Source organism: Ictidomys tridecemlineatus, chromosome 10, assembly GCF_052094955.1.
Source record: "Ictidomys tridecemlineatus isolate mIctTri1 chromosome 10, mIctTri1.hap1, whole genome shotgun sequence".
In the NCBI taxonomy this organism is placed as follows: domain Eukaryota; kingdom Metazoa; phylum Chordata; class Mammalia; order Rodentia; family Sciuridae; genus Ictidomys; species Ictidomys tridecemlineatus.
The window spans coordinates 77,971,662-77,994,650 of NC_135486.1; the positions used below are offsets into that span (position 1 = coordinate 77,971,662).

At 35.9% G+C, this 22,989-nt stretch overlaps 1 protein-coding gene across 10 annotated transcripts in view; it reads right to left on the minus strand.

Moving 5' to 3' along the window:
* Positions 1–22,989, minus strand: part of Myo3a (myosin IIIA) — a 235,689-nt gene that overhangs the window by 9,665 nt on the left and 203,035 nt on the right. For 5 of the 10 annotated variants that reach the window (XM_078023283.1, XM_078023280.1, XM_078023281.1 and 2 more), the window contains 4 exons: positions 4,613–4,719; positions 4,120–4,173; positions 2,482–2,522; positions 821–964 (listed from right to left, as the gene is read on the minus strand). In XM_078023283.1, coding sequence (XP_077879409.1) covers positions 821–964; positions 2,482–2,522; positions 4,120–4,173; positions 4,613–4,719 — 346 coding nt within the window. Of the gene's footprint in view, positions 1–820; positions 965–2,481; positions 2,523–4,119; positions 4,174–4,498; positions 4,720–22,989 lie in introns of those variants that run through there. The other 5 variants (XM_078023284.1, XM_078023285.1, XR_005730475.2 and 2 more) reach the window with 4 other exon arrangements.

Sequence of the window (22,989 nt, forward strand, 5' to 3'; positions counted from 1 at the left end):
TGCAGATGTGACACTGAGGCTTAAAGAGGTGGGTAACGTGAGCAAGATCACTCAATCACCAAATAGCCTTATCAGGATCCAAATCTAAGACATTCTAACTCTAAAACCTCTGCTCTTACCCATCATGTCACACTGTAATGAGACGAGTGAGGGGTTCTAAATGTTCTAGGCTGATAGGTTGCTGGCTCAGGACTTTTGGATAAACAGCTTCTCATAGCTTGTCATTGTTCCGATTTCTCATATATAATGTTTTTCTTATTATCCTCAATCTTAAAACTTAAAAAAGAATTTGTGGAGACAGGGGAAAAAAATCCCTAAAGTTGCAAATAAGCTGCAAAAGAAGTTGCTTAAGATTACGAAGTTGTTGGTAGGAGAAAAACTCCAGTCCCAAATACATACTTTTCTATGAGTCTTACTCCAAAATATTTCTGATTTGATATTCTGATTCTGAGAAATTATAAACCACAATTAAGAAACCAATAAGGAATAAAATTACCATTTAGAGTTTAACATAGATTTTAGATATGGTATGTGGCAGTTTATCATCCAAACTGACAAACTTTTAAAAAGAGATGCTATTAATAATTAGACCAAGAAAACAGGTATACAAACAGGAATAAACTGGGATTTTGCTAAGAAAATGAAGATCGTTTGATTATGCTACTGCAACATTTTTATCTTTAAACATTGTATCCCTTGTGAGAAGCAATATTCAGTAAAACCACTTTGTCATTAGCCCATAAGTAAAGTGAAGTTGCTAAAAAAACAGTATTGTGAGCATAAAGTTGAACATGCTATATTTTAAAATGTAGTTTATTACCTTTCATTAGCCATAAAGCATTGACTCTGGAGTTCCTGCTGTTGTCTTGATTCTCTTAAGTTAGGGTCATGGTACTTTGGTCCAGAATGACTGGGCAAAAATTCCTTATAATAGAAATCTTCCAAATCTAATAATTTTCCCTGACTGTAAATGAACACATAACATATCATGACATCAGTGTAATTCTCTATTTACTTAAACCTACAGAATATTTGTTTTCCTTTTTTAAAAAAAAAAATAGTTATTGTAATTTAAGAGTAACACATACAGGTCAATATAAATGAGTCTTGAAATGTGCAAAAACCATATAAATCATAAATTAAAAAGAAAAACCGACTTGTCATCTCTTACTTGGAATAAAGCATTAGCTGCTGGAGCAGCTTTTCCTGGATCTCTTAGTTTTAACCTGGCATAAAACTAGTAGTTACTAAAACAGCCAGTGATAACGCTGCTCTTGTACATCTGTGTTCACAACTGACCCCAGGGCTGCTATCAGGAAAGCTGGTCTTTATGCACAAGCACAAAGCATTTTAAAAATATATCAGCCATCAGTACACTGATACACACAAGGTTTTATGATCTTAATTTCCCTCCTTCACAGGGAACCCTCTGGCCTCCTTCTACCTGTTTGTCTTTAGGGAATTTATTTCTGTGTCAGATTCTAATTCCTGAACACATTATACACACAGGGGTGTGTCTCAACCATTTTAATTCTTGGATCTACTCGGGCCAGAGTCTTGCTCCTGTGGTGCTCAGCACCTGTGGTCTGATGGACATCACAGGATGTAAACCAGTAGGTATGGAAATCCACCAGGTCTCACAGGGCTCCTGGGTAGATGTTTTTAAAGTTACAGATACCAGTTTATAAATGGACTTTCAGGATGCCATCGATTCATAAATAGAAAACTCTGTTCATTCACGCATAAAAGAAGAACACTCTTTTGTTATTAGCACTGTTCAGAAAGTGGTTGGCATTGATTAAAACAGTGGTAGGGTTGTAGCTAGGGTTGTAGCTCAGTGGTAGAGCGCTTGCCTAGCATATGTGCTGCACTGGGTTCGATCCTCAGCACCACATAAAAATAAATAATAAATAAAAGTATTGTGTCCATCCATAACTGAATATATTTTTAAAAAAGCAGTGGCATAATGTTAAAATAATAGAGTATTGGTTGACTGAAATGTAGGAAAATGAAAATCCCCTGAAGTTAAGTGTGCCACATCTGTAGCTTACACAAATCTTGCTATCCTAACAAACCCATGAAAATAAAAATAAAACATGAGATTTAGCATGTGTTGAAGGAGAAAAAGCAAAAGGAATTTAGGGAAAGAAATTCTGCGAATATGAGTATGTTCAAATTGCCCAATTAAAACTATTCAGTGGACTGAGAAAAGCAAATTCTATATTGGGGATGGATGGTATCCTTTTTTTCAAAACATGTTCAAGTCCTTAGAAAATGCTTCTTACAGTGCTGGCTCAATATATTTTCAGTGGGAAAGATCTTGTAAATTACACATAAACAACACATTTTAAAATATGTTGAGAGCACAGCACTACTAAATGTATCCACATAATACACAGGATTTTTGACCATAATTTGAACAGTGGATTTATATCTCTGTTTGAACAAGATGACTTGTTGAAATCTAGAAGTAATCATTACCTGTCTTTCCTTGGTCTTCGTTTCTCTTCTTGGATTGACTTCTAAAGGGAATAGAATTAAAAAGTTCTAATATATAACACTGTGTCATCATAATCTGAAATATGATGGCATTAGTGGAAGATAGGAAAGAGGGAAGAGCCCAGTGAGTAGATTTATAAATTTATAAAATTATTTGGTCACTCATAAAAGACCACGTACTATGTGATTCTAATTGTATGGAATGTACAGAAGAGGCAAATCTATACAGGCAGAAAGTGGATTTCTGAAAGCCTAGGGATTGTGGGTAGGGAGTGACTGCTAATGGGTAGGGTTCCTTTTAGGGGTGGTGAAAATCTGGTAAAATTGGTTGTGATGATGGTTGTACTAAAAGCCATTTACTTGTATGTTTTATATGGCATGCAACTTACATCCCAACAAAGCTGAGTGAGTGTGTACACTCGTGTATAGACATGTCTGTGTACATCTTCATACAGAAAATGTAAAAAAAAAAAATTAGGCAATTGGTATTAATTTTGGAGCTAGAGAGAGACCTAAGCTCTCTCTAGTTTAGGAGAGAGACCTCTTAGCTAGGGAAATAAAAGGAGAAGAGCTCACATGATCAAATTCTGGGCAACAACAAGAGGGTGACAAGCCTTTTGAAGAAACTCAAGAGATATCACCAGAGTATAGGGGAAGGACTAGAAAACCCTAACTAAGGTGGAGTCAAGTGTGAGCTTCATAGTATCTTGAGAGGTAGAAAATCTGATCTCAACAAATTCTCTGGGTTCTAGCACATTTTTCTGAGTTCTCTGTGGCATGAAGAAGAGTTGCTCCTCTCTGTGGCAATCAGGAATTGTGGATGTGTAACCGACGTGATTCTGCAATCTGCATTTGGGGTAAAATTGGGAGTTCATAACCCACTTCAATCTAATGTATGAAATATGATATGTCAAGAGCTTTGTAATGTTGTGAACAACCAATAAAAAAATAAAAAATTAAAAAAAAAAGGAGTGAGTGAATCAGTATTGCAAATGGAGTTCCTATGGAGGGAAAGGGACCTGGGACTGTGAGAGGATGCCACTCCCTGGCAGAGTTTCAAGTAGTTAAATACGACCAGTGGACATGGAAGGACCAGGATATGAAGCTGAAGAATAGTCCCAGGTTCAAAACAAGAAGGTCTTGGAAGGAATCTGAACTGTATACTAACGGAGCTGCTGAGCCATTAAAAGGCCTATCAAATGAGGAACAAAATCAAAATTATGGTTCAGAAAAATTTTCTGATGCAGCCTGTGTGTGAGGTGGAGTCGGAGGTGAGATTAGAAGCAGGTAGGTGGGGCTGGAAATACTCCAGGTGAGAAATGATGATGGTCTGAAACAGGGTAGATGCTGTGAGGTTTCAGAAGGAAGATGAATTGCAGTGAGCTTTTGTCCATAGACGTCAGTTTAGAGCAATGGATCAGGTATGAAAGGGTGAAGCAAGATTCAGGATGACTTCCAGGTTCTTGGTTTAGAAAACCAAGTGGACAACAGTGGGATTTATGGAGAGGAGGAACATGAGAGCAAGGGACACCTAGCAGGAGTGATGTCATTGAGTTCCCATCTGCAAACTGTGAGTGGAGTCAGAAGACCTCGTAAAATTGGTGGCCCACACATGCTTACCTGTGTCTTGGAATCCTGAACCACGAGATGCGGATATGACATTAAAGGCTGCTTCTGGGATTAGAAATTACAGTGATTGTGAACAAGCAAATCTTTAAGCCTGCAATTTAAGGTGTTCAATGAATGTGCCCTTCTCTTTCACCATAACCCACCCATTTGCATTCCTTAATACACACCCTCTGTAGACAGCTCCAGTCATGATGGCTTTCCCTTTCTGGGTTGATATTTGCATATAAGCTCAGATTAATGGCCAGCAAAGAAAGTTGCTGTCAGAACACAGTGGGTCCAGGACCATAGGAGAGATCTGGACCATGAGGAAGAGGGGTGAGAGGACAGGAAAGTGCCCAGATACTCAGCTGGGGGAAAGTCAGTGAAGAGGCAATCCAGAGGTGTCTCTGCTTTGCCAGGCCTTCCTCTGTGACAGTGTGCCTGCTGCAGCACACTGGCCTTCAGAACATACTCTGGCTCCCGTGGGTAAGAGTGAGCCACTTACATGTAGTAGATAATAGTATGTGGAATCTTCGGGGTTATTTAATGTTTTGGGTTTCCGGGGTCGTCTTGGGGGTCTCAATATTTTTGGGTCTTTTCCTTGAGAGATATCTATAAGAAAGGAGATCATGAACAAATATTTAAGTACAAAGACTTTTATCATGAAATGTTTTCCTTCTGGGGTAAATAAGAATTTATATGAAACAACTGAGGTGAAAATTGGGAGGAAGAGGAAATATGTTCCCCCACCAACCCTTACCATAATCCTTGCCTCATACTATCTTCCAAATGTCTTGAGAGCTAAGGGAAAGAAAAGAAGAGGAAGAAAAGCAATGTGGAGTAGGATACACCAATTCATAGGATGGAGGAGGAGGACAAAGTTGGCAGAAAAATTATTCATTTTTATATTTTTGGTGATGATGGGAATTGAACACAGGATCTTGCACATACCAGGCAAATGCTCTATCAGTGACTATTCAGTCCCATAAAACATTTTTAAAAGGGTCATTATATTCATACAACATCTGCTATTCCTTCCTGCCCCCTTCTATGACCCTGGTGAGTGGCCCAACCACTCAAGCCCTGGGAGATCTTCATTTTAAAGCACCATCTGCTTATGGCCCAAATGAGCAGACTGCTCATTTGTAGGGTTGACATGTTTTTAGATGCCTAATCTATCTTTCATGAAAATTTAGAAAGATAAACCCTTAGAATTTTTGGATTCAATTTAAAAATACTGACCAAGAAGGAATACATTTGGTCATCTTTTCCGGATCTTTCTGTCAACATAGCCAACTTCTTAAAGCTAGAACAACAGAACTTCTGATGATCTACATGCTTGGTTGTTTATATTCATGACAAATGGCTTTATATTTACAGAATTAATAGGCTTCTCACTAAATATTTCTAGTTTTCAAGACTCTTAAGCACCCCGTCTACCAACTGCAGTTGTTAGAGAATGGCTACTTGACAACTACGTCAGGATCAGGGGGAGAGGTGTGTCTGGGTGATGCTGGAGAATGGTGCATTCAACATATATCTGAGTATATATTTCTTAGCAAGACTTTAAGGGCAATAGATCATTATTGCAAATAATAAAGGGACAGCAATGGTTTCTAACCCACAGATGAAGAAATACAGAGAGAAACTGAATCATCCCCAAACATACTGATCCAGTCAAGTTAAATCTATTCAAGTCAATGAATATGTAATACTTAGTATATATAAACAACTGTGGGAGGGTTACTCAGCTCCAAATAGCATGGAAGACTCAGATGTCTAACTTTCTAGTCTCATACCTAGCCTGCTAGGTGAGTGTATTTGTCACAACAGCACTTGTAGACTAATACTATCCAGTTCACTTATTTCAAAATGTGTGGGAAATTACTGGACGATAGAGAAGATCAAGTAATTAGGAGGACTTTTTAAAAGGTGTACTACATGGACCAAAGCTAACCAGAGATAATCAAAACAACCATATTTACTGCCCTTTTTTGAATAAAACAAAAGAAAGTGAGTTCGTTGTTAAGGGAATTATGTTAACAGGGATTAATAATAGCCTGGACACTTTTCTAATCAATTTATCTCCCATTTTATTTTCCTTCTCCATAGGAACAGGACAAGGAGGTGGAGGGAGAAAAAAATATCTGTGCCATATCTAGCTACTGTCATAGACTGTCCTAGGCAAAAGATGGTAAAGCTTGAATTCTTGCTAACACCTAAAATAGTAGTATTTTATATTTTTCCTTCTTTTGATTATCCCAGTGTTGATCCTTAAATAGCTTCTATTTGCTCTTGCAAAGTTTTTTTTTTTTTCATTTTTAAAGTGTCTTGGTCATATCCACTTATCTCATTTGAATCTGAATGGCAAGAAAATACAGTATCTAGTTACCGTATACTCTTACTATTTTTAGAGACATTTCAAAGTGGCCTATGACTAAATTTTAACGTGGCTTTAATACTATTTCAAATCTGGATTAAAATACCAGCACCTTACTATTGTAACACAAATGAAACTGAAGATGGCAAAGAATCTTATTAAATGCCACAAGAGTGAAAACCAGAAGAGACGTTTCTGGTAATACAGGAATTCTTGATCTTGTCTCCATTTGCTCATCAAATGATCCCTATTCAATCTGATTTCAGTTACAAAGACTCTATTGAAAAATGCCTTCTTGAAGGTCAAAGGTACACTTCATTGAAAAATCCGAAGGCCCTTTATCTGTCCTTATTATCTCTGACTTCCTCATCACTGAGCATTATCGACCACCTCTTGCCTTCCCAACAGAGGATGATGAGGTTTCTGAAGGCAGAAAATGCCTTATTTATTTTTGTACTCCCAGCACTTAAGGAAATGTTTGACATATAATAAGGGCTTAATAAAAGTTCACCCTGAATTCCTGCAGTTTGCACCAACTGCTCCATGCTGATGCACATCTCAGATTTGACCTTTCCCCCTACAAGAGCCCCTGCCCTAATTTGTTATTCCCCAATGAATACTTCTATCTTGAACTCCAGACTCAAATGAACCAGTGGTCCTCTTTTTTTCCAAAATTCTGTTCCCTACAATCTCAATGGCACCATTGTTTGTTGTCTTGGTTCAAAATACTCTGTGGCCTTTGCCTCAGCCTTCTTGCCTTCCTTCAATGAATAACGTCTGTCCATTTTTTGACACATTCTTTGAAATGTCTAATATTCATCTCCCATTCTGTTTAGTTGCTACTGCCACCACTCTGGGCCCAATCACCCATATGATAATTGTGTCAGTCTTAATCTGGTCTCCATACTTTATTTCACAATCATAAGCCAGATTTTTTTTTCTGTCTTAAATATTATTTCAATTATAAAATTTCATTTTTTTTAAAAAAAATTATGATGGCTCTTTTTTTTTTTTCAAACTCGACTTCTCCTAAATCCAGGTTATACTTCTCCTAATCCAGATAAAATTCTGATTTTATCTCTTATTTCTCCCCCAAATGAACTATCTCTTCTGTTTAGTCCAATAACCTCATGAGAATCCCGACATATTTTGGAGCCATAACTTTGCTTGTTCTCATCTTCTCATAGAAGAGTGTTTCACCACCTCACTGATCCATCAAGTGCCCTTCAGTGCCCATCTCTGGCCTTTGCTCTCCCTTCCATGAAGCCTTCAATGATCTCCCTCTCACTGATAGCTAATGGCGCTTGCTGATTGTACAAAACATTTGAAACTCATTATGGAATAAATTGTGTCCCCTTAAAATCTGCATCTTGGAATGTGAGCATCTTTGGAGACAGGGTTTTTAAACAGGAAATCAAGTTAAGATGAGGTCAGTCAGAGCTAATCCATCAGGACTGGTATCTTTATAAAGAGAAGAAGTTCAGACCTAGACACATGTACAGAAGGAGGAGCATGTGAGGACGAAGGGAGAAGGTGGCCATCTACCAAGCAAGTGCGGAGGCCTCTAAGGAAATGGACCCTGCTGACACTTGGACTTTGAGTCCCCAGAACCATGAGAAAATACATTGCTGTGGTTTAAGCTACTAAGTCTATAGTAGTTTGTTATGTCAGCCCTGGAAACCTCATATAAAACCTAACCCCACACTTCTTACCATCTATGATTTTTATATTATTTGTGAAAACAGTTGGAACAGAAGTTTCTGGATGGAGGGGGTGATGACTCAGGTTTTGGTGTCCTCCTGCCTTCTCATGGGTGGGCCACATGCCAAGAGTGTTCCTTCCATTTTCGCTTAGAGGCACGGTGCTAAGTGAATAGTACACACTGAATATACTTTTGTTAACTAGATCACCAGACTGTCACATATAAAAAAAGTAAATTCCTTAGGCTTTTAAGACAAATAGAAATTAGAAAATCAATAAAACTTTTAGAGGGAAATCCAAGAAATCCATTATGAACAATTTAGGGGAGTAAATGTCTTCATTCAAATTTAGAAGTCATAAGAAAGTTTACATATTTGCCAATTAAAAACAGATGAGGGGTTGGGGTATTGTTCAGTGATAAAGCACTTGAGTAGCATGCTTGATGCCCTGGGTTCAATCCTCAGGACCACACACACACACACACACACACACACACACACACATACACACACAAGAGGTGGGGGGAGCAGAGAAACCTTTTATGCAATGAAGCCATGGGACACATGATAAACTAGGAAAACACTGTTTACAGCACAGATGACAGATAAAAGGGTTGGTATTTTTAACATATAAAGAATGCAGGACTGGGGATGTGGCTCAAGCAGTACCGTGCTTGCCTGGCATGCGTGCGGCCCGGGTTCGATCCCCAGCACCACATACAAACAAAGATGTTGTGTCTGCCAAAAACTAAAAAAATAAATATTAAAAAACTCTCTCTCTCTCTCTCTCTCTCTCTCTCTTTAAAAAAAAGAATGCAAACACTACAAACGTAGAGACTGAAAAATGATCAAAAGATACAATAGGAAGTTCAAGATGAGCAAATTTAAAAATCAAGTAAGCATGGGAAAGCACAATCATACAATGAAATTGAAATAAAAATAAGATATCATTTTACTCTAGACACATCAGACAAGATTAAAAAGATAGATAACACTTCAGGACAGGATGTCAGGACAAGTGTATTCTTACTATTTGGGACAAGTGTATTTAATTGTTAAAAGAAATGTTGACTGTTAGAACCTTTTAGGAAAGCAAGCTATCAAAATCAAAAATATCTCTCAACTGAATAATCCTACCACTGAGGATTTATCCTATAAAATTAAAATCCTAATATACAAGAACATTTTTAAAGATATTTAGTGCAACATTTTTCAGAGTGGCAAAATAATGTGAGACAAAGTGAATATCTAACAATGGAAAAATTTATATAATTATTATAATCCCCAAATGGCATATTATGCAGCTACTAAGAATGAATTATAGCTGAACTAGTTGATGTGAAGGGTTTCCTGACAAGGAGCTGAGTGAGAAAATGAAGCTGCTTTAGTGTTTATATCATGATCTCATTTACATAAAATAATAGTAAAACTTTAGTGTTGGATATATAGATGCATGAATATACATCTATGGAAAATAGGAAAGAATACATAATTTTATAATAAGTGGTCCCTTGAAGAGGGGGTAATGCCGGTTGGGAGGGAGAACAGGAAAATGAACACAAAAAAAGAGAAGAAAAAAAACCTACATTAAAATAACCCCTGAAATGTATGGTAGGGTCACATTTATGTAAAATTATAAATATGCATGTGGGTATATATGTTATAAAGATAACAAAGTCAAAATGCATGGATTTTCAGAATTTTTGATTAATTCTTGTCTTATAGAATCTTCAGTAGTGTTTATTATTAACTTTTTTCCCTTTACCAGGATAATCTAAAGTGGAGCGCTGAATATTCTTTAAGGGTATTTCACTTAAGATATTGCCATGCAAGGTAGGTGGGTGGCCAGTAAATAAAAATTATTGATGGAGGTCTTCAGCAGGTTCTGATTGCTCTGCTAACATTTCCTTGGATTATGTTTTTCAAAAATTTTAAGAGCAAACTTCCCATGAATTTACCAGCATATGAACATTTCAGAGAGGCATAAGTTTATTTTGCCCTTTAATGGCTCTCTGAAATTTTGTTCCTTCGGGAGAGTACAAATCCCATCTACTAACATCATTCTAACCCCTTAATTACAAAAATGACATAAACATTTATAATCACAAATTAATCAGTAGCATATCAATGTTGGCACTAGCAAAATTAGGTTTGTGGTTATTTTGTGTGATGTGCATGATAAATATTAGCTTGCAAAGGTTATAGCCAGAAGGTAAGACATCTATTTATATTGCAGTTCTGGTAATAATTTCCTTAAGTGTTTTAATTTATCAGAAATACACCTCTTTTTTTTCATATAGAATTGGTAAAGCATCTCAATATTTTTCATTTGAAGACAGGAAACAGATTTAAAACTCATTGTCAACATTTGCTTTAGAAAATGAAATTTCAGTATTATTCTCTTTTTTAATAATTGTACTTTTACTTAACTATACATGCACAGTATAATTTGCATAAGTATCCTACCTCTAAATCAGATATTAACCGAAGAGACCTTCTGTTGCTGTATTTTTTCCTTTAAGACATCAATTCTTTAGTTGTTGTAAATTTCCATTTTCTCCTGACAGTCCATGACCTTCAAGCAATATAGTGACCTACAGGAAATCTTAGAAGGTAGGAATTCGCATTACTGTATGTTAAAGGCAGACTCAGCCAGTCATGATTATGACCTGCCTTTGAGAAGCTGAAGCTTCCACCATTCACCTCATCTGCCCTTCCGCCAGGCTGGCATTTCAGGAGGTCTGTATACAGGTCTGTGGACAGGTTCTGAGCTCACGGTGGACACTCCAGTTCCCAAGTGCTCTTATCTGCCTTGCATGGCCTCATTCCTCTGGCTTCTGGAGATGTCTTCAATTCTTGTGGTTGCCTTGGATTTGACCTCTTGCTTTTCCTGTGTGGTAACCTTTCTTCTGAGTTTACCTGAGACGAAGTGTTAAGAGCAGGGGCTTGTCTTGCTCTATGTACTTAGCATTACCCATTCCTTTGGCTTTTCTTTTTCTACCAACTGAATACCAGTGCCCCAGGACCAGCTTGTTGGGAACTCTTGGTTTGAAGGTGTGGATCTGAGACTGCCCAGTTGCTATGGTGATGCTATGGTGAGGTTCTGTGCCAGCCACGGGGAGCTATTCAGTTCTTGACCTTGAGGTTCAGATGCCAGCTGCTCAGGGGTAGAAAGTTATGGGTGCAAGCTGATAATCATAATCGGGCTGCTTGTACTCATGACCTTGGTTCTGCTTACTTTGAAGAAACTTTCTCACAATAAATCCTTGGGATGTTTGTAGCTATATAATAAACGTGCCGAGCTTCTTGTATGTCACTACCTTCCTACTAAGGAGTAGTCAACCACTGAGATCCAGTTTTTTCTCTATTTATGTATCTGATTGTCTTTTCTCCATCCCCTCCATGCCCGGTCCAGGAACCTGAATTAATGGCTGTGCAGGACGTGGCACCAGCTTACACCTGTATCTATCAATGGACTTTCAGCTTTTTGCTACTTTATGACTTGCACTAATATTCAGAACCTTGGAAACAACTTCTAGTTTTATAATTATACTCTTAGATTTACATAAGGGGCTGCCTTCTGCCTCCCCCTCAACCTTCTTTGAGTGTAGACACAGAAGAGAGAGGAGGAGAAAGCAGCCCTGTCTGTAGGGTGGGAACAGACACACCCTCTGGAAGATCTCTTGTTTCTTGGAGATGATCAGCACAGATCAGCCATCTAATTCCATCATCTCCATTGGGTTGAGGTCATGCATTAGAGACCTCCAAGGCTGGTTAGTCTTGTTCTAGGCCATGGGGTTAGATTACACTCTTATTCCCAGGCATCTTTCACATATGTGCAGTCATCAAAAGGAGACGCACAATGGAAACACAGGGGAATGAATGCACACCACAATGCAGATGGGTCTTGAGATTGCCATCTTTGCTGGGCACAGCGAGCACTGTGAATGCGTCTCTGACCATCCATGGGCTGAGGATATGGTCACACACAAACACATACTGATCACACTTACCTGCTGGGAGAAGAAGAGGAACTCAGGGGTGGCATTTAAGACCCCTAACTACCTCTTGGCTCTTTTTCAAACTAATGTTGTCTTTATTTATCTGAAAAAAATGTTTGGATATATAGCCTGAGATAAACACTGACATTCTTTTTCCTAAAAGGCCAAATGTTAAAAATTATTTATTGACTAGTCACAATCATTCTCTTAGATTGGTCTTTTTAAAACACAGAAGAGAATAACATTCTTGGATTCTAAACACGTAACATTTAGTTTTTGCTTCCCTCTGCTCATACCTTATCACACATAGATAAGAGCTTTTGGTTCTTATCAAGGTGAGGTGGAATACACTGGTATTTTTTAAAAGCCATCATTCCTAATTAGAGTGCATTTGGTCACATGCTCTAAGCTGGCTTAGAAGAGCTGGCTAGAAGAGATGTCAAGCAAGCTTCTAGTGGTTTGAGGCAGTTTGGGAGCAAAGATGACATAATCGGAGATGATGCTCTCATCATACAGCTCTGCGGAAGCTCTGTACCAGGTTGCAATGACATTAATCAGATTGTTAATTTTACATGAAGCAAAGTCAGCGAGGGATGGAGAGCATCCACGAGGCTGCAGAGGGAGCATTTTGTTTCCATTCAGCCGTTCAACTTTTCTAGAACTCTTGTTAATGAACCATCTCGAGAGTGGGCAGATTAAGCTGACTTATTTACGGTATTCCAATTCCCATCCTGCAATATTTTATCCAGTAGTTAGATTAGTAGTAGCAGTCTGCTCAGGTTCTTCTTTGAAAAATTAATTTTAAGGGCCATTACTATTCCCTGTGTGAATGTGTCATTACTTATTAAACATTCTCTTATTGTCCAATTTGGTTTCTTGCCATGAACATAAATTTTTCTTTTTCAACTTATTTCCTTCTCATAAGTGGGTTTCCTGGGTCAATGATGTAAACTATTTCAGATTGCTATAATTGTTATTATTTTTACATTGTCAATCACTTTTCAAGATGTTGGCTCTTTACAGTCTTACCATTATGTCTGGAAATAATTCAACAAGCATATTCTCATCATAGTTGAAATATTTTTTCATACTTACCATTTTGATAAGTAAAAACTCGCAACTCGTTTTAATATGTATATCTTTATTCTTAGAGTATTTTCATCTACATTGCTTCTTCTACAAGAAAATTAATGTCTGGGGCCCATATTCCATTAGAACTATTAATGCTTTTCCTAATAATCCATAAGAACTCTTTCTTCTGTTCTACATGTTAACCTTTGTTCTAAAGGTTTTAACCAGTTTGAAACAGTATTTTCATTTCTTTTTTTTTCTATTTATTTTTTAGTTGTAGTTGGACACAATACTTTTATTTGTTTTTATGTGGTGCTGAGGATCGAACCCAGGGCCTCACGCTTGCTAGGCAAGTGCGCTACCACTGAGCCTCAACACCAGCCCCATTTTAACCAGTTTGTCTTCTGCTCTTTCAATGTTTAATGATGCTTTTGAGTCTCTAGGTTTTAATGTTTGTGCAATGTAAATCTTTCACGGTTTTGCCTTGTAATTCCTTTTTGTTATTTCTTATGTTTTATCTTTTTATAAGCAGAGATTGTGAAATATTGTTTATGGAATTGGTTTCTTTTGGTTTATGTCTTATCTTTAAATGATTAAAGATTGGTCTTTTTTATTTTTTATTTATTTATTTATTTATTTATTTATTTATTGGTTGTTCAAAACATTACAAAGCTCATGACATATCATCTTCCATACATTTGATTCAAGTAAAAAATATTTGGAAAATACTTGGGTATTCAGCATAATGTAAGGATGTATTTTATTTCTTCTCCTCAAATCAGAGAAAATTTTAAGCATTATCCATCCATTTCTTATAGGTTTGTGAGGCATCTTTTTGTAAATGACAGATTTTTTGCTTTTTGTTTTTATTTTGTAAATACTCATTTCAAATTTAGGGCTACTCTCTTTCATTAATCTGTGACTAATTTTTTATAACAAAAGCCTATGTTTTGAATTATTATTGCATAATTTTATTAATCAAATAAAGTCAGTCCTCATTTGTAATTATTCTTTCCCTCCCTGAAATTTACAAATGATCTTTAGGGAGATTTATAAAGTTCCAAAGAAAATTTCACAGAGATTTTGAATGCAACTTCTTCTAAACCTAGAAATTAATTTGGAGTGGTCATGTTTACAGTATCTTATCTTCCAATCTAGAAACACAATGTATCATTCCATCATGTACCTCTTCTTTTTTTTTGTGATTTTCTTGTAAGCTTTCCTACAAGATTTTATCTTTGCAATGAGTTATTTTCCCTTGATAAATTTTCTGGGAGCAAATATGTAAAGTAGATTTCTATCCTTACTGGATTCTATTGGTTGTACAAATCATGACTTAGGTTCATACTTTGCATTTTTAAGACAAAATTCACATTGTCTCATAATACTTCTACAATCCTATCTTTTCTTTTTTTGATAAGTATGATTCTCAGAAATTCTTCTTTGTTAACTTATTGCATCAACTAGAAATTCCCCCCAAATAAGAGAAAACATGTTTCTAGCAATTTATCTTAATCCTGCATTTAGTGGAACTGCTTCTAGTGTTTTATAGTTAATTATGATGCTGATGTTTAATTTAGGAAATATAACTTTCATATTGCCAAAGAATATCCCATTTCTAGTTTCATAAGAGTTTTGTGTTTCATCAGTACTAGGTGTTGGATTTTATTGAAAACTGCACCTGCATTTATCAAGATGACTTTTTTTCTTTTGACCTTTAATATAATGTTACATTCACATGTATTATTTAGAAAATCTCTTTTTTGTTGTTGTTGTTTATTTATTAATTTAGTGATACTAGGGATTGAATGCAGGGGTGTTCTACTACTAAGCTATAATCTCCAGCCCTTTTTATTTTTCATTTTGAGACAGAGTCTCATTAAGTTGCTGAGGCTGGCCTTGAGCTTGCAATCCTCATGCCTCAGCCTCCCAATTGACTGGGATTACAGACACATATTTTGGCTTATTTGGATAGTCCTTTAAAGTACTATTGCATTCCACTGCCTATTACTAAAATAGTTTTTTTTTTCTAAATCCATAACTGATAATGATCCAGCTTTTAAAAAAAAATGTTGTTCTCAGACTTATGTTCTAAGATGTATGAACTTTGTAAAAGAGGTAACTATATTTTTCTTAAACAGATTATATAGTATGGAAATTATCTATTCTGTGAATACTTGGATGCATTTGCTTAAATACTACACAAGCAAAGGTAATTGTTTGATAGACAGGTTGTTATAGTTACATTTTTTCTTTGAAATTTATATTCCATCCCCACATTGCTTTTGTTGAACTTTATTTATAGCATGCAATATTTTAGTATTTTCAACTATCATTGTTATAATCTCATTCTAATTTCTAATATTTTGGGATTCTTTTAAAAATAATTATCCAGGACTTTGTTTATTCTTTCACTTTTAAAAACATTCTTATATCTTCATTTAGATAATTGTGTTTCTGTATCATCATTATTTTTTCCTTTTCCAATTTTTCCTGGGATTAAATATTCATTTTTACTTTTTAAAATAAAATTTCTCAGCTTATATCCTTTTATTCACATTTCTTTGCTCTCAATCAACAATAAAAATATGTAATAATTTGAAATTTCCTATCAAATTAGGAAATTTCTCTTCCCATTTAAATTAGGATCTGGCTACTTATCATTCATAGTTTTAATATATAGCTATTCTTTTTTATTTTGAAATAAGTTATAATTCTAATTTATTTACTATGATTTATAATTCGCAGATTTGTTTTCCACTTCTATGTTGTATTATGGTCAGAAAAAGTAACCTGGTTTAGTTCTGATTCTTGGGGGTCTATGGACTGACCCAGTATGTCTACTTATAAGGACAATTTCTAAAATACACTAGATATTTTAAAAGAAGGCATTTTTCTCTAGCAACAAAATTATAAATACTCTGTAGATGAATTTGCCTTATTGGCTATATTATTATTTTATGCAGTTTCTGTTTGATTTGATCTTGTTTAGTTAAGAACTATGGTATTAAAATATGTAAATGAAAAACTAAAATCTCTGTTTCCAGTGCTGAATGACATTGTTGACCTTTGTGTATGTGTGCATTTTTTAAAATCAGAATTTCACGATAAATTTGGAGGAAACATGTAGTTCGTTGTTCTCCTGCTTCTATGTCAATTCAGTGTCCTTTGTACCTTAGAAGAGATAAAAATTATGAGATGGTGATAGATAATTTGGATTTAAAAAATTAAGTTGTTTCCACTTATGGTTTCTAGTTTAAGTATTTTGCCTGAACTAATTCAGTCAGTGTGTCAGAAATCCATAGTTTATAGAGTATAAACTTACATAAGGCAAACTGTTTTTTTTTAAATTTTTTTTTCAGTTGTTGATGGACCTTTATTATTTATTTATTTACATGTAGTGTGGAGACTTGAACCCAGTGCCTCACACTTGCTGGGTAAGCATTCTACCACTGAGCCACAAACCCAGCACAGGCAAACTGTTTTTTATAATTAGTATTTAATAAAATTATAATAGAAAAAAATGGTTCTCAAAGCAATTATGAAGTATGATTAAAAATATTTCTTTTTTAAAGAGAATTTTGAGGAATTAGTAATGCTACTTATGCAAGAAGGGAAGTAACAAGTAAACTTAAGAAGGTAAGTGTTCACCAGAGGCATACTGATTCAGGAAGCAATATAACTTCTCAAATCACATTACTTTCTATTCTTCATGAAAAGATATTCCTAGAAAATACCCAGCTCACCATTATTTGCACTCCCTGGTTTTCACATATGGAGTTTGTTGATACATGTGGAGATGCATTCTTGTACAGTTTGAAAAACACATGTCTAGATTCCAGCATTACAGTAAGTGATAGAGATACTGTAAAGCAGATCAAATCTGTATCATAATAACTGAAAATACTAGGGCTATTTTATAAATATAAATGACATAAACATTTCAACATAAATAGAAAATTGCTATTTTCCCCTTGACATTTACTTGAAAGCAACATAAAAATATTTCCATAAGATCAACTATATGTGTACATGGAAAGGGACTGCTCCGACTTGGTATTGAACCTACAGATAATATTGGGTAAATGAAGCATGGGAACTATAACAGCATTCTTATTTATTAATCTTGCAACCCATTAAAAACTTTCAGCCTGTTGTATAGTCAGAAAAAGAGAAAAAAATGTGCTTTGGAGGTACCAAAATGTGCTGTGGTTTTCATCAAATGAAGAATCTGCTTTTCATTTGTCATATAACTAATCTTTTCTTCCCTTTTCACAATGGGCAACACAAATCACCAGGTGTACCATAATTAAGAAGAAAAAATCCTACAAAGGAGAACTCTTCAGGAAGAAATCTGCAAAACAGGTGATGTCATCATAGACAAATACAAGAGCATTTGTTAGGGTCTGTGATCCAATGGCCATGTTCTAATTATCACCCTCTCATACTGTATTTCTCTCAGTGGAAATGCAGGTGTAGTTGGCTCCTATCATTTTAAATTTATAACAATTATTCTCAAACAAATGACAAAATAAGTTCATATATTTACCTTATTTTATTTTTAAACTTCATTAGTCCTTGGCTTTCATTTGGATATAAACTTTTACCTGATACTTCAACACATTTAAACATATATCTCACAGAAAGAGCCCCTTATAAAATAAGGTTACAGTTACAGTTACAGGTTACAGTTTGTTAAACTTCATTTGAAAAATTTAACTAACCCTCACGTATTATCCATGTTTTCTAGGGCTTTTAAAAAATAAGTGGTGAGATTTTCCAGATCATTTCCATAATTCAGCCAAGGTTTAGTGAGTTTCTTCAACACAGAGCTAGGTATAGCAAATTATCAAAGATGCCTGCAGATTTTTGAGAGGTATGAGATAAATTTTGATGGCTTGCAAGCTATTTTAATGGCAGAGTTATCTATAAGTGAATTTGACATTGGTTTCCAAAATTAAATATTTCCTGGGAAGGTATGGTCTTCCAGGAAGTACTGTCCTGCTAGATGGCCTGTGGAACCTGTGCTAACACATCAACCATTCACTTGCATCCTTCCTCTGCAGGTTAGGGCAGCTGCTTGCACTGCAAGGTTTCCAATTCTGTGATTAGTCCTTCTGATTAACTAAGGAGTTAGGATATCTATATAAGACCTTCTTTTTCTGACTAGAGGAGTTTAAAAGCAGATAATATGAGAAAATGAATGAGCATTTAAAGACTATAACGTTACATTCTTCATTTGATAAAACCAAATTTACAAAAATTTTACTTCTCTGGCCACTATACTTTGTTCCAAAATAGTGTTTGAAGGAAATTAAGCAGCTTTTCAACAAATTAATAGCAGTTAATTACTGTCACTATGCAATGAAAAGAATGAGTACATAGTAAATGACATGATCCTGCTTGCAAAAGACTGAAAATCTACTTGAAGAAGGCAAAGCTAATATATATGAAAAAACTTTGAGGATAAGTACATACAGATTTTGGTACTGATAATCTGTTACCGCCAATAAGTGTGCATCTGAATACCTTTTAGGAAGTTTGTGATGCCTGTGAGGTGTGTAAAAATAACTGCGGAAAAAGCATTAGATCTGCAAGAATCTGAAATGGGTCATGAGAATTCTTAGTTTAAGTGTGGAAAGGAAATAAATCTAGCTGAGGAGGTGAAAGACCTTTACAATGTAAACTACAGAACATCAAAGGAAAAAAAATAGAAGATACGGAACATGGAAAGACCTCCCATATTCATGGATAGGTAGAATTAATGTTTTTCAAATGTCTATACTACCAAAAGCAATATACAAATCTGGTGCAATCCCCATCAAAATACCAATGCCATTCTTCACATAACTAGAAAAAAACAGCCCTAAAATTTATTTGGAAGAATGAAAGACCCAGAATAGCCAAAGGAATTCCAAGCCAAAAAGGCAATGCTGGAAGCATCACAATAGCTGGCTTCAAATTTTACTACAGAGCTATAGTAACAAAAATCGCATGGTGCTAGCATAAAAACTGATACATAGACCAGTGGTACAGATTAGAAGACACAGAGACAAACACATACAGATACAGTTATGGTCATCTGATTTTGACAAAGGTACCAAGAACATACAATAGAGAAAAGATAACCTTTTAAACAAATGGTGCTGGGAAAACTGGTTATTCATATGTAGAAGAATGAGACTAGACCTTTCTCTCTCATCCTGCACAAAAGCCAACTCAAAATGGATCAAAGACCTAGGAATTAGACCAGAAACTATGCAACTCCTGGAAGAAAACATAGGGTCAACAGTCCAATAGGTAGTCACAGTCAATGACTTTCTCAATTGGACCCCTAAAGCTCAGGAAATAATGCCAAGAATTAATAAATGGGATGGCATCAAATTAAAAACTTCCACACAGCAAAGGAAACAGTTAAGAATGTGAAAAGAAAACTTGCAGAATGCGAGAAAATCTTTGCTAGCTACTCTTCTGACTAAGGATTAATATCTAGAATGTATAAAGAACTCAGAAAACAAACAAACAAACAAACAAAAAAAAACCCCAACAACCCAATTAATAAATGAGCAAATGAACGAAACAGACATCTTTTAAAAGAAGAAACACAAATGGCCAACAAATCCATGAAAAAATGTTTGACATCATTAACAATTAGAGAAATGCAAATCAAAACTATCCCAAAATTTCCTCTCACTCCAGTCAGAATGACAGTCATCAAGAATACAAACAAATAATAAATGCTGGAGAGAATATGGAGTAAAAGGAATGAACAATTTTATACTGTTGGTGGGACTGTAAATTAGTACAACCACTGTGGAAATCAGTATGGAGATTCCTTAAAAGACTAGGAATGGAACCACCTATGACCCAGCTATACCACTCCTTGGTATTTATCTTTAAGAGTTAAAATTATCATACTACAGTGACATATGCATACCCATATTTATAGCAGCATAATTCACAATAGCCAAAACTATGGAACCAGCCTAGGTGTCCATCACCTAGGCTAAAGAAAATGTGTGTGTGTGTGTGTGTGTGTGTGTGTGTGTGTGTGTATATATATATATATATATATATATATATATATAATAAAGTTTTTTATTCAACCATAAAGAAAAATGAAATTATGTCACTGCAGGAAGATGGATGCAACTTGAGAACATTATGGTAAGCAAAATAAGCCAAACTCAGAAGGTCAAAAGTTGTATGTTTTCTTTCATATATGGAAGCTAGAGAGAAAAAAGGAAAAGAATAGTGGTGATGGGGAATCTTGTGAAAATGGAAGGGAGATCAGTAGAGCAGAGAAAAGGGACCAGGAGAAGGGAAGGGGAGAGGGGAAATACTGGCAAATGATATTGACCAAATTATTTACTTATATTGGATGTATGTACAAATGTGTAACAACAAATCCCACAAGTATGTACAACTATCATGCACCAGTAAAAATATGGAATTAAAAAATGTTGACAGAAGATTAGCAAAAATAGGCTGTTCTTAAAGAAGAATTAGAAAATCTTACTTAGGACGGAATTTTCCTATCCTGAGATAAAGCTGCACAACCAAAGGTACAATAATGAATTTGGTTCCTTTGTGAGGATTAAATATTAATCAAGCAATATCTGGCCCAATTTGTGACCTTGATTTAAATTCTCTGGCCTATATTTTATAGTAAGTGTTTATAAGCTATTCAAAAAAATGTTTAAAAATAAACAGATCATTAAAACATATGAATATGGTTTGTAATCACAGATAGAGGGGATAAATCTTCCCAAAAGGAGCCCAATGATTATATCCTTCTTTCCTTCCGTGTTTGTTCTAATATTCAAATAACATTTGGAGAATTCAATTAATAACTGTTAACAAGTAGAACATTTCCTGGATATTTTATAGTTATTTTTTTGCTCTCTCAGCATCATTTTCCCCATTAGCCTATTAAACCCCTTCTTGCTATGGCCTCTGAGATTCCAGGGACCCTACCCATCCTACATCTTCTTTGGTGGTTCCTCTTTGCCGATTCTTCTCTACCTGTCCTGCCCATGTCTGAGCTCCTGTGTTAAGCCCCCTTCTCCTTCCTCTTCCCCTTTCCCTCTCTTCTCTTCTCACTGTAGGATTCCCTACAAAATCCTACCTAGTACATGGCTTCAGTTACCATGTCAGGGTCCACCTGCCTACCTGAGAGACCTGAATTCATCAACAGTTTCTCTTATTTGACATGCCTTGACTCCAACCCACAGCTCTGCTCTTCATCTAACCCTTCCCGTCTCAGGTATACCCCGCTGCAAACCTTGACTTGCCCCATCTCATGCAATCTATCACTAAATTCTTTGCAATCTATTGACTGATCAGCTCGAAATGACCTTCTTGGCCACCACCTCCTCCAGACTGCCAGCCTCTTGTGCTTCCACATTTCCCTTCACGTGGTCAAATTCTATTCATGTAACATGCAGAATGATCTTTTTAAAAATGAAGCTTTTTAACAGCATATAGCAAAGTTACATTTTTAATCACTACAATTCAGATTCACAAAAAATATAACTTAATTTTCCTAAAAATAGACTTAATTTCTACTTCTTAGGGCTCATCTTTACTTTCTTTTTTTTTTAATTAGTTGCTCAAGACAATACAGTGAGCTTGACATATCATACATTTGATTCAAATTCTAGTATTATTATTATTTTTTTTTTAGCAAATCCTAGTTCAACTCAATTGCTTTCAATTGTCTTAGTGTCTAAGTAAACTTAGCCATTTTGGGTTTCTGACCTTCCCATTTGTCAGCTCAGGGCCACATCAAAGTTGGGGGTGGGGTGAGAGATTTCAGCATCTCTAAGGCATTAGTGAGGAGTGGACACCTGTTCTATAGCCATTTTGGGCTGTTCAACAGCATCTGTTGAGTGACTTGTCCTGTCTAGTCTCTGGTCACTGGCATCAATGGCATCTTCCCTTACTCCTAGATTTTGGAATGTCAGGTCCACCCAGGTCCTTTTGTGCCTTCTGAGCTACTTCAGACCCTCTCTGAGGTACTTTCTTTGCTACTCTTGGGCACTCAGGACAATTTGTTGTTTGCCAATTTAGCCTTCAACAATTGTAGTAGAATACATACCCTGTCCACCTATATAGGGAATAAAAAGATTCTTCCTCTAAACCTAAAGGGTTAAAGAAATAGTTCTCTTCATGTAAACTAATAATTGATCTTTGACATTCTTCTTAAGTCCAAGTAAAACAATGGAAGATTAAAGATAAAAGTGAATCATGACTTGATTTTTCTAGTGTCATTCTGCTGCTTATCCAAAGTCCCTCAAAAGTGATAGTCAGGCCACATACCAACAGCTTCCACAACCTCCCAACGTAGTGCTTCCCACTTCTACCTCCTCTTTCCAGCCATGGACTTGGATAAACATGGACTATATGATCTGCTTTGCAGGTGTCCTGCCTGACTTCCCCTGCATCCCCACACCTCTGCACCTCACTGCCCACACATACCAGCATAGTCACATGCAACCTGCAGCTGATACCCTCCTCCTCTGCCTAGTCACAGGTCATGTGCCTTGGGGCACAGGTCATGAGCAGCAGCCAACCTAAGGACCTCTGGGATCTGACTTGCTAAAATTCTATTCTTTAAAGCAAAAGGTTGTGGCCAGAACCAGAGAGCAGGAGAGCATCAGCAGAAAGCACCCAAGTACCAGCAGGTGCACAGTTTTTTTGTTGAAGTTTCCTTGTTGAAGCTTTAAGC